At 35.5% G+C, this 14,046-nt stretch overlaps 1 protein-coding gene across 1 annotated transcript in view; it reads left to right on the plus strand.

Moving 5' to 3' along the window:
* LOC138310110 (dnaJ homolog subfamily C member 13-like) overlaps nt 1–14,046 on the plus strand; it is a 61,204-nt gene that overhangs the window by 21,288 nt on the left and 25,870 nt on the right. Inside the window, 14 exon segments of the mRNA XM_069251243.1 lie at nt 250–312; nt 566–667; nt 1,144–1,248; nt 1,594–1,796; nt 2,054–2,138; nt 4,548–4,748; nt 5,094–5,248; nt 5,704–5,905; nt 6,371–6,486; nt 6,742–6,820; nt 7,053–7,185; nt 7,685–7,869; nt 8,245–8,319; nt 9,949–10,065. Of these exon segments, the coding sequence (XP_069107344.1) occupies nt 250–312; nt 566–667; nt 1,144–1,248; nt 1,594–1,796; nt 2,054–2,138; nt 4,548–4,748; nt 5,094–5,248; nt 5,704–5,905; nt 6,371–6,486; nt 6,742–6,820; nt 7,053–7,185; nt 7,685–7,869; nt 8,245–8,319; nt 9,949–10,065 (1,821 nt within the window).

The following is a 14,046-nucleotide window of genomic DNA, read 5'->3' on the forward strand; positions in this document are numbered from 1 at the left end:
TGTTTTACTGCGAAACGAAATTAAAAAAAAAAACATATATTTTAATAAAACTTTTTCCAAATCAGAATTTTATTTTATTTATCTAATAATAAAAGAATTAATCTCTTTGTGATAAAGATACAAAATTGGCTATGATGCCATTTATATATAATTATATTGATTAAATTGTCTCTACAACCTTTTACTAATACAAAATTTATATGATGTGCTTTTAATTCTTGAATGAACTTAATCTTTTAATATTAACAGTGTACAGATAAATTGGAGAGAGATCGACTGATTCTGTTTCTCAACAAACTCATCCTACATCCTGTAAGTAAGAAGATTACACACATTTTTATTTATCCTTATACCAATATTTTTCGGGTCAATTTAATGTAATTTTGTGTTTTCAAACAACTTAGTTTCGTGATTTAAACGCAGAGTGTTTTACTGAACCTGTGCTTGAAATATTTCCACAGTGATATATCTTCACAATTTGTAATTCCAAGCAAAATAATTTTATTGAATGTTTAGAGATATTGTTTGCAAAAAACTACTGACTATTTCTTGATGATTTTTTCAGAGGAATGTAAAAGAAATCATGGATGCTAATGGTGTAAAGATCATGGTGGACCTACTGACGATAGCTCATCTACACACGACCAGAGCCACAGTCCCTCTACAAGTAGGTCACAGTGACCTAGTTATGCTATTCATATATTAAAATGAGAGTACATTCCACCTGTTCCCAGTCACATGAATGAAATTTTCATTCCTCAATTGTTGCAAAACCTGTTATTTTATCTTCACAAAAATCAGTATGTAGGTAAAGAATGGACTTGGTAAGAGTCTTATGAAAATTTGTTAAGTGTGTTACAAGAATTTCTTTTGTCATTAAACTGTTAAAAGCCTATTAATCAACTATGAAATTTGAACAACTAGGCCCAGATTGTAACGATTGGTAATTTCATGCTATTCCTTTTCAATACTGTAGACTGAAGTTGGTGGCTGTTTTTGTATGGGTGGTACCCATGAATATATTCTGGAGTACTGAAATAGGGTTATTTGTCCCAAAGGAGTTATAACTGTTTTGTTTTCTCCTGAAACATTAAGAAATAATTCCTCCCATGATATGTAACAGTTTGACATTTTATTTTGTAGACCAATGTGATAGAAGCCTCACCTGACATGAATCGTGAGAGTGAAAAAGAATGGTACTATGGGAACAAGGACAAAGAGAGACTAGGACCCTACAGCTTTGAAGAGGTAAATTGGGCGAAAATCTAGCAAGTTTGTGCAAAATAAGGATCATTCCTAAGCCCTGTGTTTCAGCTTCTATGGGTTTTTTTCAATCAGTTTAAATATTTCAATGGTTTACCATAGTTCATATTCGTAAGTATTGAAAAGAAGTTGGCAAAGGTGTATTTCAAAGGAGGTTCTCAAAATTGATGAGATATATGGTATCATAGGGAAAGATAACAAATATCTTGATCTTTTATCGATAATTTATCTTTACTAATCTGTTAAACTGTGATGAATCTGTTTAATTGTGGTACATGATATTGCATAAAAACTTTTATATAATTGCAATTTTTGTATTAAATTTTGTAGATGAAAGAGTTCTATGAAGAAGGAACAGTCCATGCTAAAACACGGTGCTGGGCGCAGGGTATGGATGGGTGGCGCCCCTTGCAGTCAGTTTCACAACTCAAGTGGACACTATTGGCCACCGGTCAGCCAGTTATGAACGAGAGTGACCTGGCCTGTCTTATACTCAATATGTTTATCAAGATGACCGATTACTACCCTAGTAGGTGAGTCCACAAATTCCGTTGTGTGCCAATTTTAATAGAAAAAAGAGCAGAGACATAATGTTGTCATTCTTTAATGGCCATAAATATATTCAGTAGTTACTAGTATCATGCCTGCAATAGATGTACTTAAAGTGAATCTTGATTAAAAAAATTTTTTTGAATTTTTTCGATTTAATTGTGAAGTGTCTGTAAAAATGAATTGCCTGAGTTGAATGAGATGTTGTCTTTGTTTAACTGTGAGATATTTTTGTTTACAGAGATTCTGAAGGTGCAATAGTACGACCACTGCCAAAAATCAAACGTGTGTTGTCAGACGCTGTCTGTCTCCCACACATAGTTCAGGTACACACGTCTCCACACACAAACTTGCTAGGTTTTAAAAACCTGATTTATAAATTTAAGCGACAAATTTAACATTCATTTGATAAGTTTTACATGAAATTTCCACTAAAGCCTGCCAATGAATTTAGGTAACAATGAATCATATTATCAGAATTATAGATAAATTACTTGATATTAAAAAAGGTTGTGAAATTCAAACAATTTGAATAACTGTTGATGTTAGACCCATTTATGGTATCAAAGTAATGTTGCTTTTTAAATTTGAACTTTGATCCAATTTAATAGTCGTTGCTGGCCAATAACTTTGTTCATAATTTACAATTGCTTTTGAATCTTTTATCCTTTTTTACAGTTGTTGCTGTCAACATTAACACAAAATTCTTTACAAGAAGCAAGTTTTTTTATACCTTTTGGAACATTTAATGAAAAGGTTTTTTAAAAACCAGTTTCGATGAAAAAAAAATTTTTGTACCAAAATTGCCAATTTACAGACAAAGTGCTTTCAAAAGAACAATTGTTATTCTTTACGGTTCTTCCTTTAATCAGTTTTGTACCACTTGCATTGCTCATGGTAAAATGTCAAACATTACTATTGTGAGTTTGAATTTTTTATGTATCCAGAACCAACATTTTTGCCAACTGGTATGAGCCTTATTTAACCAAGTTTTTTTAAAATAGCCATAATGAACTGAAAATCATTTTACCCATCCAATTTTTTTTAAAGATTCAATAAATGATATCAAATGGAAATTTTAGGGACCATATAGTAGTGAAAATTATATTGCCATTAACTAGGTCATTTTGCCAGGTTTCAAAAAAATGAAAAAAGAATGGAGTTTGTTTTTAATTTTATCAATTTGGTTAAAGAAATAAATAGATGATTCTGTTATCAATAATGATTTTTATATGATTTCTATTTGCTTTGACTTTTTACAACTTTAATTATAGCTTACTAATGGTTTAATTAAACTTTTTATGAATTCATTTTTTAAGGAATTTTTATAATATGCAACTCTAACATGAAAAATCAATATCCGAGTAGTGTAAACTTATTCCAAACCTCACCCACTTAAAAATTCAGAATACTGGTAAGAAAGAGCATCACTACTAAATTTCTTCTTGCTACCAGGATTCCGCCGCTGGCAGCTAACCACACTATTCATGAGTTTTAACCCTTATGTAACTTTTAAACCAGAAACCTTTGCAAAAAATATTTCAGTTCATCAACCGCACCCTTCAGTGATTTCTCTGTTTCCATCTAAAATTAATGGAACGTGTCATCCGCAAGTTGGTGATTCAGAAGGGGGTAGATATTAAAACATTTTATCACCATTTATATTAACTATTATTTCTACAACACTACGACGTATAGCCAATAGCTCTCTCTACCACAAAGAATAATATATATATGGGGCAAATTGGGTCACCTTGAGGGTCGGCGTGGGGGGCGGAGGGGCCGTCAACCTAATAATACGACAACCACGCTCTTATACTCAAAAAACGGTGGACTAAATTTTTTCCCCCCCCAGATTTATAGCATCAGAATTGTGTTTAGCCATGCAATATCTTGCACCCATTTCCTAAAATCATTACCAAAGTTAAAAAGATAGATAAAACACTTCCATCAAGAAACTTCGCAAGAGACCGAGTCAAACGCTTTTTCAAAATCATCATAGTAACACCATTACCTGGTATAATCTTATTTTCCCCTCAGTATAATGCATAATATCGTATTCCTTAAAGTGAATCCTTAAAGTGAATCTTGATTTTTTTTTTTTTTTTTTTTTCGATTTAATTGTGAAGTGTCTGTAAAAATGAATTGCCTGAGTTGAATGAGATGTTGTCTTTGTTTAACTGTGAGATATTTTTGTTTACCAGAGATTCTGAAGGTGCAATAGTACGACCACTGCCAAAAATCAAACGTGTGTTGTCAGACGCTGTCTGTCTCCCACACATAGTTCAGGTACACACGTCTCCACACACAAACTTGCTAGGTTTTAAAAACCTGATTTATAAATTTAAGCGACAAATTTAACATTCATTTGATAAGTTTTACATGAAATTTCCACTAAAGCCTGCCAATGAATTTAGGTAACAATGAATCATATTATCAGAATTATAGATAAATTACTTGATATTTAAAAAGGTTGTGAAATTCAAACAATTTGAATAACTGTTGATGTTAGACCCATTTATGGTATCAAAGTAATGTTGCTTTTTAAATTTGAACTTTGATCCAATTTAATAGTCGTTGCTGGCCAATAACTTTGTTCATAATTTACAATTGCTTTTGATCTTTTATCCTATTTTACAGTTGTTGCTGTCAACATTAACCTTGTTCAGATTTTAAAGTTAATTTTGACCTTTGACCCGATTTTGCAGTTGTTGACCTTTGATCTTGTTTTCCAGTTGCTGTTGACCTTTGACCCGATCCTGGTGGAAAAGGTTGCGGTGCTACTGTACAGTATAATGCAGGATAACCCCAATATATCGCGGCTCTACCTTACCGGCGTGTTCTTCTTCATCCTCATGTACACTGGCTCCAACGTCCTGCCAGTGGCTCGCTTCCTCAAATACACCCACCTCACGCAGGCTTTCCGCTCCGACGAGGTAAGGCTATAGATTCCAGGACTGATAACAAAAATTTGATTTGAGGTAGCTAGTTAGACGAGTTAGACGAAGTCTGAGATGAAAAAAAATGTAGAAAAATCAGAATTTCAATATATTTTGACATTTTGTGTTAACAATCACTTTTGACAACATTGTTAATATCCAATTTTACTAGATTCGGTTCTTTGTATTTCTTTGATCATACCATACATTGGATCATTGTAATTGAGAAATGTTTTCAAATATATCGTTTTCTTAGAATGAACATCTCAAAATTTGTGAAAAGAGGATTTACGATGCCTATGATAACATGTAATTAAATGTCCCCGTCATGTTTATTTTCAGTTTTCAGGTTCCGACATCATGATGAGGAGTGTGATAGGACACATACTGCCAGAGGCTATGGTCTGCTACCTTGAAAATTACTCACCAGAAAAATTTGCACAAATATTCCTTGGAGAATTTGACACACCAGAAGCAATTTGGAACAGTGAAATGAGGTAAAGGTTTTGTTGATAAAAAAAAGGGGAGATGAAAAATTAATTGTTAGTGTCATTATGACATTAGGTAATTTACAGACTTAGGCCTTACAAACGTTTCATGTTATAGCCGATCATATCAATGAGACTTGGCAGAAATGTTAGGGACTGTGAAGATGTTGATGTGAAACTTTTGGTTGCCATGGTAACTAGGTCAGTTTATACAGGTTTCATAAAATGGCCATTAAGTTGTTTGCATTTTGATCAATTTTGTTCAGTCTTGGTCTTTAGTTTGTCTTACCTATATGGATGTCTATTATAATTTGACTTTTTACATCTTTCAATAGCGGTTACTATGGAAACATAATGGAGAACCATTTGGTTTCCATGGTCAGAAATAATGATAACAACAGAGGCATTAATTAACCACTTAATACAATGGAACAGAAAGCTCAGGTTATGCTTTGATATTTCAGGCGACTAATGATTGAGAAGATCGCATCACACTTGGCCGACTTTTCGCCGCGACTCCAGAGCAACACTCGGTCATTATACCAGTACTGTCCCATACCTCTAGTCAGTTATCCTCAGTTAGAAAACGAACTGTTCTGTAATATCTACTATCTCAAACATCTCTGTGATACCACACGCTTCCCGGACTGGCCAATCAAAGACCCGGTAAGAATACAACACACTCCCCGTTATGTCTTAGTTACGGCAGATCACTTTGTCAGCTTCCTTTAATCTCATTAATCACAGCTCTTGAACTGATTATCGTTAAGATATCTGATTTCTTTTTTTCTTTTTTCTTTTTTTAAATTTTTTATTTTCCAAAGATTTTTAAAACAAGCTCAATACTTAGACATAACATCAACAATTACACATTCATACAAATCTAACAATTTATTCAAATTCTAATATCTAAATGACATTTAAAGTTATCTTTTATACAGTCTTTCATACTGAATATATCAAACATACACGCTTAAAAAGTAAATAGAGAAGTGACGTAAGGGTTGGAATTTAATTGGGGAGGGGGCGGAGGAGTGATTGTTTGATTTTTAGGCAATTGTCTATGTCCGCCACCAGCTATTTGAGTTTTATGTGACCTCTGCACCGTGAACGTGACTTTGTGTATTTAAGGTGAAACTCCTGAAGGACATTCTGGAGGCGTGGAAGAAGGAAGTGGAGAAGAAACAGCCGACTATGTCACTAGACGAGGCGTTTGCCGTCCTCAACCTGAAGAAGGGCGTGGGAGGGTAGGTCACTGTTACACTGCCATAGAAAGATATACAACATGGAGATTGAAATTTTAGATATTTTCTCATGGTCTTTACAATAATCTGATTGGAATCTAAGTTATTTTTTCTCTTTCTGGTACATCAGAAAATAATTTTGCCAACACATTCAGAGTTTCATATTATCATAATAAGATGACGTTAATTAGAAAAAATTCATATTTGATATTTAAAGTCATACCTAAAGACAAATTCAAAGTTTGATTCGTATTGCAGACATGAGGAATCCACAATCAGAAAAGCCTACTTCAAACTAGCCCAGAAATACCATCCCGACAAAAACCCAGAGGGGCGGGTAAGTTTACGTTAATAGCAATTTCAATAGATCAAGATGTAATCAAGTTTAGAATTGAACAAAAACTAGAAAAGAAGAATTAATCAAATTTGAAATTAAAGAGAAACTATGATATTATGAAATAAAGATCATTTTGAAATTTGGTTTGATGTGGTGGTAAAAATGTATAAATTAATGGAAATCATTCAAGAGACATGCTATTAATAATCCAGAAATATCTTTGTCTTTCTAGGAAATGTTTGAGCAAGTAAATAAAGCATATGAGTTCCTGTGCAGCAAGTCGCGGTTAAAAGATGGGCCTGATCCCCAGAATATTGTATTAGTCCTGCAGGCTCAGTCCATTCTCTTTAAACGATACAAGGATGGTAAGTTCTATGTTTGATGTATAGGTAGCCCGAATCATCAGAACATCGTGGTTTATTGGCAGTGTTACTATGTTCTTCAGACAATGTCAAAACAAAGAAATATATTATGAGTGTTGCTATGTGTAATACTGGTAAATATTGTCCATAATAAATAAATGTTTTTGGCTGGAGAAGATTTAAGCTTGATAGTTGAGCATTATGCTTGAAATGTTGAAGCGATATGACTCTGTGCTGTAATAAATGATGATAACTGATTTATTCAGATGTGAACTATGATGTCAGTGAAGGAATTTTCTCTTGAGTTGAAAAAATATTTAATTATTGTATGAAATTTTTGAAAATTTGTGAATGTTGAATTTAGTTATTTTTAGAAAACAATGCCGCAACAAAATGAAAAAGAAAGTCAGTATTTCTACAGCTCATAGGTTATTGTGGTGAGTATTGAGTAATCATTTGAATTTTGTATGAAAGTAAATTAAGTACTTTTAATTGTTTGCAGACCTAGAACCCTACAAATATGCTGGCTATCCAATGCTCATCAAAACTATCCGAATGGAGACCAACGATGACTCTCTGTTCTCTAAGTCTGCCCCGCTATTGTCAGCAGCTACGGAGCTAGCTTATCATACTGTCAAGTGTTCAGCTCTCAACGCCGAGGAACTACGCAGGGAACATGGCATACAGGTACGATGTTAAAGATTTACTGCAGGTCAGGAGAGAGAAATAGGGTTACATTAGGCAGAGGTTAGGAGTAAAATAGACATGACTTGTGTTATAGTAAGCTTAAAGATCAAACTGGGTATAATTTTATTGGTGAACATTTTGACTTAATTTCAGATAAATATTTGCATTATTAGTGATCCGAGATAAACTGTTTCTTTACCTGTAGAAGCTTAAATCTAAATGGTTGTTGAAAATGAAAAAAAAATGTTTAATACTTGCATAGAAAAACATTGAACTTGATATTCCTTTCTGTCTAGTTGGATAATTCCAAGGGAGATAACCAATATACAACTGGTTTACGTAGGTATCATCCAACCTTAACTTTTCCATTCACAGGTGCTACAAGAGGCATTTGCCAGATGTGTCAATGTTCTCAGTCTGTCTAGCAAACCAGAGGAGCTCTCAGTACAGGTAAGGAAATAGGGTTGGGTAGAGATCTGTTAAAAAGGGAGGAAAGGGCGAGATAGAGATCACTGAAATAGAAAGGGGAGGGCAGGGCAGGGTTAAAGATCAGTGAAATAGAAAGGGGAGGGCAGGTTAGAGATCAGTAAAATAGAAAGGGGAGGGCAGGTTAGAGATCATTTAAATAGAAAAGAGAGGTCAGGGTAGATATCAGATAAATGGAATGGGGAGGGCAGGTTATAGATCAGTGAAATAGAAAGGGGAGGACAGGTTAGAGATCAGTGAAATAGAAAGGGGAGGGCAGGTTAGAGATCAGTGAAATAGAAAGGGGAGGTCAGGTTAGAGATCAGTAAATAGAAATGGGGAGGGCAGGTTAGAGATCAGTGTAAATAGAAAGGGGAGGGACAGGTTAGAGATCAGTAAATAGAATGGGGGGCAGGTTAGAGATCAGTAAAATAGAAAGGGGAGGCAGGTTAGAGATCAGTGAATAGAAAGGGGAGGGCAGGTTAGAGATCAGTAAAAGAGAAAGGGGAGGGCAGTTTAGAGATCAGTGTAATAGAAAGGGGAGGGCAGAGTTAGAGATCAGTAAAATAGAAAGGGGAGGGCAGGTTAGAGATCAGTAAAAGAGAAAGGGGAGGGCAGGTTAGAGATCAGTAAATAGAAAGGGGAGGGCAGGTTAGAGATCAGTGTAATAGAAAGGGAGGGCAGGTTAGAGATCAGTAAAGAGAAAGGGAGTAAAAGAGAAAGGGGAGGGCAGGTTAGAGATCAGTAAAATAGAAAGGGGAGGGCAGGTTAGAGATCAGTAAAATAGAAAGGGGAGGGCAGGTTAGAGATCAGGTTAGAAAGGGGAGGGCAGGTTAGAGATCAGTTGAGTAGAAAGGGGAGGGCAGGTTAGAGATCAGTAAAGTAGAAAGGGGAGGGCAGGTTAGAGATCAGTAAATAGAAAGGGGAGGGCAGGTTAGAGATCAGTAAAATAGAAAGGGGAGGGCAGGTTAGAGATCAGTTAAAAGAGAAAGGGGAGGGCAGGTTAGAGATCAGTTGAGTAGAAAGGGGAGGGCAGGTTAGAGATCAGATTAAATAGAAAGGGGAGGGCAGGTTAGAGATCAGTAAATAGAAAGGGAGGGCAGGTTAGAGATCAGTAAAAAGAAAGGGGAGGGCAGGTTAGAGATCAGTAAAATAGAAAGGGGAGGGCAGGTTAGAGATCAGTTATAGAAAGGGGAGGGCAGGTTAGAGATCAGTTAAATAGAAAGGGGAGGGCAGGTTAGAGGTCAGTAGAATAGAAAGGGGAGGGCAGGTTAGAGATCAGTAAAATAGAAAGGGGAGGGCAGGTTAGAGATCAGTTGATAGAAAGGGGAGGGCAGGTTAGAGATCAGTAAAATAGAAAGGGGAGGGCAGGTTAGAGATCAGTTAAAGTAGAAAGGGGAGGGCAGGTTAGAGATCAGAGATAGAAAGGGGAGGGTAAAATAGAAAGGGGAGGGCAGGTTAGAGATCAGTAAAATAGAAAGGGGAGGGCAGGTTAGAGATCAGGTTAGAAAGGGGAGAGGGGCAGGTTAGAGATCAGTAAAATAGGAAAAGGTAGCAAATCCAAACAGGAGACAAGGTATCAGAGACTGAATTTAGTTTTTGTTTCGTTTCTAGGTGTGTATGCATGTTGTGAAGTGTTACGCGGTGGCGTCCCAGTTTGAAGGATGTCGAGAGAAAATCCAAGAGATTCCAGCCATTATCAAAGATATTTGTAGAATACTATATTATAAGGTAAGGAGTACTCGGAAAATTCTCATATTAACAGACAGTGGTTCTTGTTCAGTTTGGCAAAGCAACAAGGTCACTGTGACCTTGTATCGAAAAAAAATTATTGTTACTTAATGAACAATTATCATTGATCAAGTAGAATGTTGGAGAATTAAGTTCCACAAACTACTTTTAATAGGAACTGTCATTAGACTGAAAAGAACAGTCAATTTGGAGAAATGATAAACTTCTAAAATAAGTTCATTAAGACCTATATGCCTCTTGTACTAGACTCGCTATACTATTCGTTACCATGTTTTGAAAATAAGTGGCTGTTTAAGTAAAAAAAAACCTTCAGTGTTATTTATTTATTTATAATAAGCCAATACTGAACTGAAATCAGTATCTATAGCGTGTGTATAAAACTGTTTTACAGGAGGAGGGCGGTGTAGAGACTTCTGGCTCCAGACCAAAGTGATCAATCTAATCAACAGGTAAATATTAATGATGTTACCTGTTTAACTACGATTACACGCTGGAGGAGGGCGGTGTAGAGAAAAGTGATCAATCTAATCAACAGGTAAATATATTAATGATGTTACTTGTTTAACTACGATTACACGCTGGAGGAGGGCGGTGTAGAGAAAAGTGATCAATCTAATCAACAGGTAAATATTAATGATGTTACTTGTTTAACTACGATTACACGCTGGAGGAGGGCGGTGTAGAGAAAAGTGATCAATCTAATCAACAGGTAAATATTAATGATGTTACTGTTTAACTACGATTACACGCTGGAGGAGGGCGGTGTAGAGAAAAGTGATCAATCTAATCAACAGGTAAATATTAATGATGTTACCTGTTTTAACTGAGAAAGGATCAATCTATACACGCTAGAGGAGGAGGGCGGTGTAGAGAAAAGTGATCAATCTAATCAACAGGTAAATATTAATGATGTTACCTGTTTAACTACGATTACACGCTGGAGGAGGGCGGTGTAGAGAAAAGTGATCAATCTAATCAACAGGTAAATATTAATGATGTTACCTGTTTAACTACGATTACACGCTGGAGGAGGGCGGTGTAGAGAAAAGTGATCAATCTAATCAACAGGTAAATATTAATGATGTTACCTGTTTAACTACGATTACACGCTGGAGGAGGGCGGTGTAGAGAAAAGTGATCAATCTAATCAACAGGTAAATATTAATGATGTTACCTGTTTAACTACGATTACACGCTGGAGGAGGGAGGGCGGTGTAGAGAAAAGTGATCAATCTAATCAACAGGTAAATATTAATGATGTTACCTGTTTAACTACGATTACACGCTGGAGGAGGGCGGTGTAGAGAAAAGTGATCAATCTAATCAACAGGTAAATATTAATGACGTTACCTGTTTAACTACGATTACACGCTGGAGGAGGGCGGTGTAGAGAAAAGTGATCAATCTAATCAACAGGTAAATATTAATGATGTTACCTGTTTAACTACGATTACACGCTGGAGGAGGGCGGTGTAGAGAAAAGTGATCAATCTAATCAACAGGTAAATATTAATGATGTTACCTGTTTAACTACGATTACACGCTGGAGGAGGGCGGTGTAGAGAAAAGTGATCAATCTAATCAACAGGTAAATATTAATGATGTTACTTGTTTAACTACGATTACACGCTGGAGGAGGGCGGTGTAGAGAAAAGTGATCAATCTAATCAACAGGTAAATATTAATGATGTTACCTGTTTAACTACGATTACACGCTGGAGGAGGGCGGTGTAGAGAAAAGTGATCAATCTAATCAACAGGTAAATATTAATGATGTTACTTGTTTAACTACGATTACACGCTGGAGGAGGGCGGTGTAGAGAAAAGTGATCAATCTAATCAACAGGTAAATATTAATGATGTTACTTGTTTAACTACGATTACACGCTGGAGGAGGGCGGTGTAGAGAAAAGTGATCAATCTAATCAACAGGTAAATATTAATGATGTTACTTGTTTAACTACGATTACACGCTGGAGGAGGGCGGTGTAGAGAAAAGTGATCAATCTAATCAACAGGTAAATATTAATGATGTTACTTGTTTAACTACGATTACACGCTGGAGGAGGGCGGTGTAGAGAAAAGTGATCAATCTAATCAACAGGTAAATATTAATGATGTTACTTGTTTAACTACGATTACACGCTGGAGGAGGGCGGTGTAGAGAAAAGTGATCAATCTAATCAACAGGTAAATATTAATGATGTTACTGTTTAACTACGATTACACGCTGGAGGAGGGCGGTGTAGAGAAAAGTGATCAATCTAATCAACAGGTAAATATTAATGATGTTACTTGTTTAACTACGATTACACGCTGGAGGAGGGCGGTGTAGAGAAAAGTGATCAATCTAATCAACAGGTAAATATTAATGATGTTACTTGTTTAACTACGATTACACGCTGGAGGAGGGCGGTGTAGAGAAAAGTGATCAATCTAATCAACAGGTAAATATTAATGACGTTACCTGTTTTAACTACGATTACATGTCTTGCCACGCAAACTTGGCCAACGAAACTTCAGCAGAGGTAAGGTGTTTTATTAGAGAGTTGTATGATTTTAAACAAAACAAACAAACAAATAAACAAACAAGTTTATAAATCAAAATAAACAAAAGTGTTTTGTGTGTTTGGATCAATCTAATGGCTTATTGTAAGATAATAATGAAATACTTTTGAAAAAAAAAAAGTAGGGCGGTGTAGAGAAAAAAAGATTAAATTAACAATAGTAATGGGATTGCTTGATTGTTGTTGATGTTTAATAAATGAATAATGGAGAATTACGTGTAGATATATATGATGAATCTAATAGAATTAATAAATTAATGTGTGCGACTTGTTATTGATGTTGTATTGTGGAGGACAGCTATTGAAGATCAATATTAAAACAGGTAATACAGGAAAGTTCCGTACCTAATCAGGGACAACACGCAACAAGAGCTCCAGCTCAAAACGAAATTTTATTATATCCGACCAACAACAAGAAAGCAGTCCCAGCGACTGTTACTGCGTACGTAATATAACATATAGGGCGTTATACAAAAGTATGTAAGTAATTATAGGCCACAAGAGAATTTATTCTCACATGAAAAAGCCATGGCATGGAGGTCGGTGTAGAGGAAAAGTGATCAATCTAAATCAACAGGTAAAAATGACGTTACCTGTTTAACTACATTACACGCTGGAGGAGGGCTGGTGGTAGAGAAAAGTGATCAATCTTTACAGGGTAAATATAATGATGTTAACTCGTTTACCGATTACACGTATGGAGAGAGGGCGGTGTAGAGAAAAGTGATCAATCTAATCAAACAGGTAAATATTTTAATGATGTTACTTGTTTAGCTAACACGATTATCACGCTGGAGGAGGGCGGTGAAGAGAAAAGTGATCAATCTAATCAACAGTTAAATAATGAATGAAGTTACTTGTTTAACTAACCTACGATTACACGCTGGAGGAGGGCGGTGTAGAGAAAAGTGAACAAACTAATTCAACATGTAAAATATTAATGAATGTTACTTGTTATAACTACGATTTACACCAGGAGGAGGGCGTGTAGAGAAAGTGATCAATCTAATCAACAGGTAATATTAATGTATGTTACTTGTTTAACTACGATTACACGCTGGAGGAGGGCGGTGTAGAGAAAAGTGATCAATCTAATCAACAGGTAAATATATAATGACGATTACCTTTTAACTACGATTACACGCTGGAGGAGGGCGGTGTAGAGAAAAGTGATCAATCTTTAATCAACAGGTAAATATTAATGATTACCAATGTTTAATTTTAACTACGATTACCATTGGAGGAGTGCGGTGTAGAGAAAATGTGATCAATCTAATCAACAGGTAAATATTAATGATGTTACCTGTTTAACTACGATTACACGCTGGAGGAGGGCGGTGTAGAGAAAAGTGATCAATCTAATCAACAGGTAAATAAATGATTGTACATGTTA

The sequence above is a fragment of the Argopecten irradians genome, chromosome 16, assembly GCF_041381155.1.
Source record: "Argopecten irradians isolate NY chromosome 16, Ai_NY, whole genome shotgun sequence".
Lineage (NCBI taxonomy): Eukaryota > Metazoa > Mollusca > Bivalvia > Pectinida > Pectinidae > Argopecten > Argopecten irradians.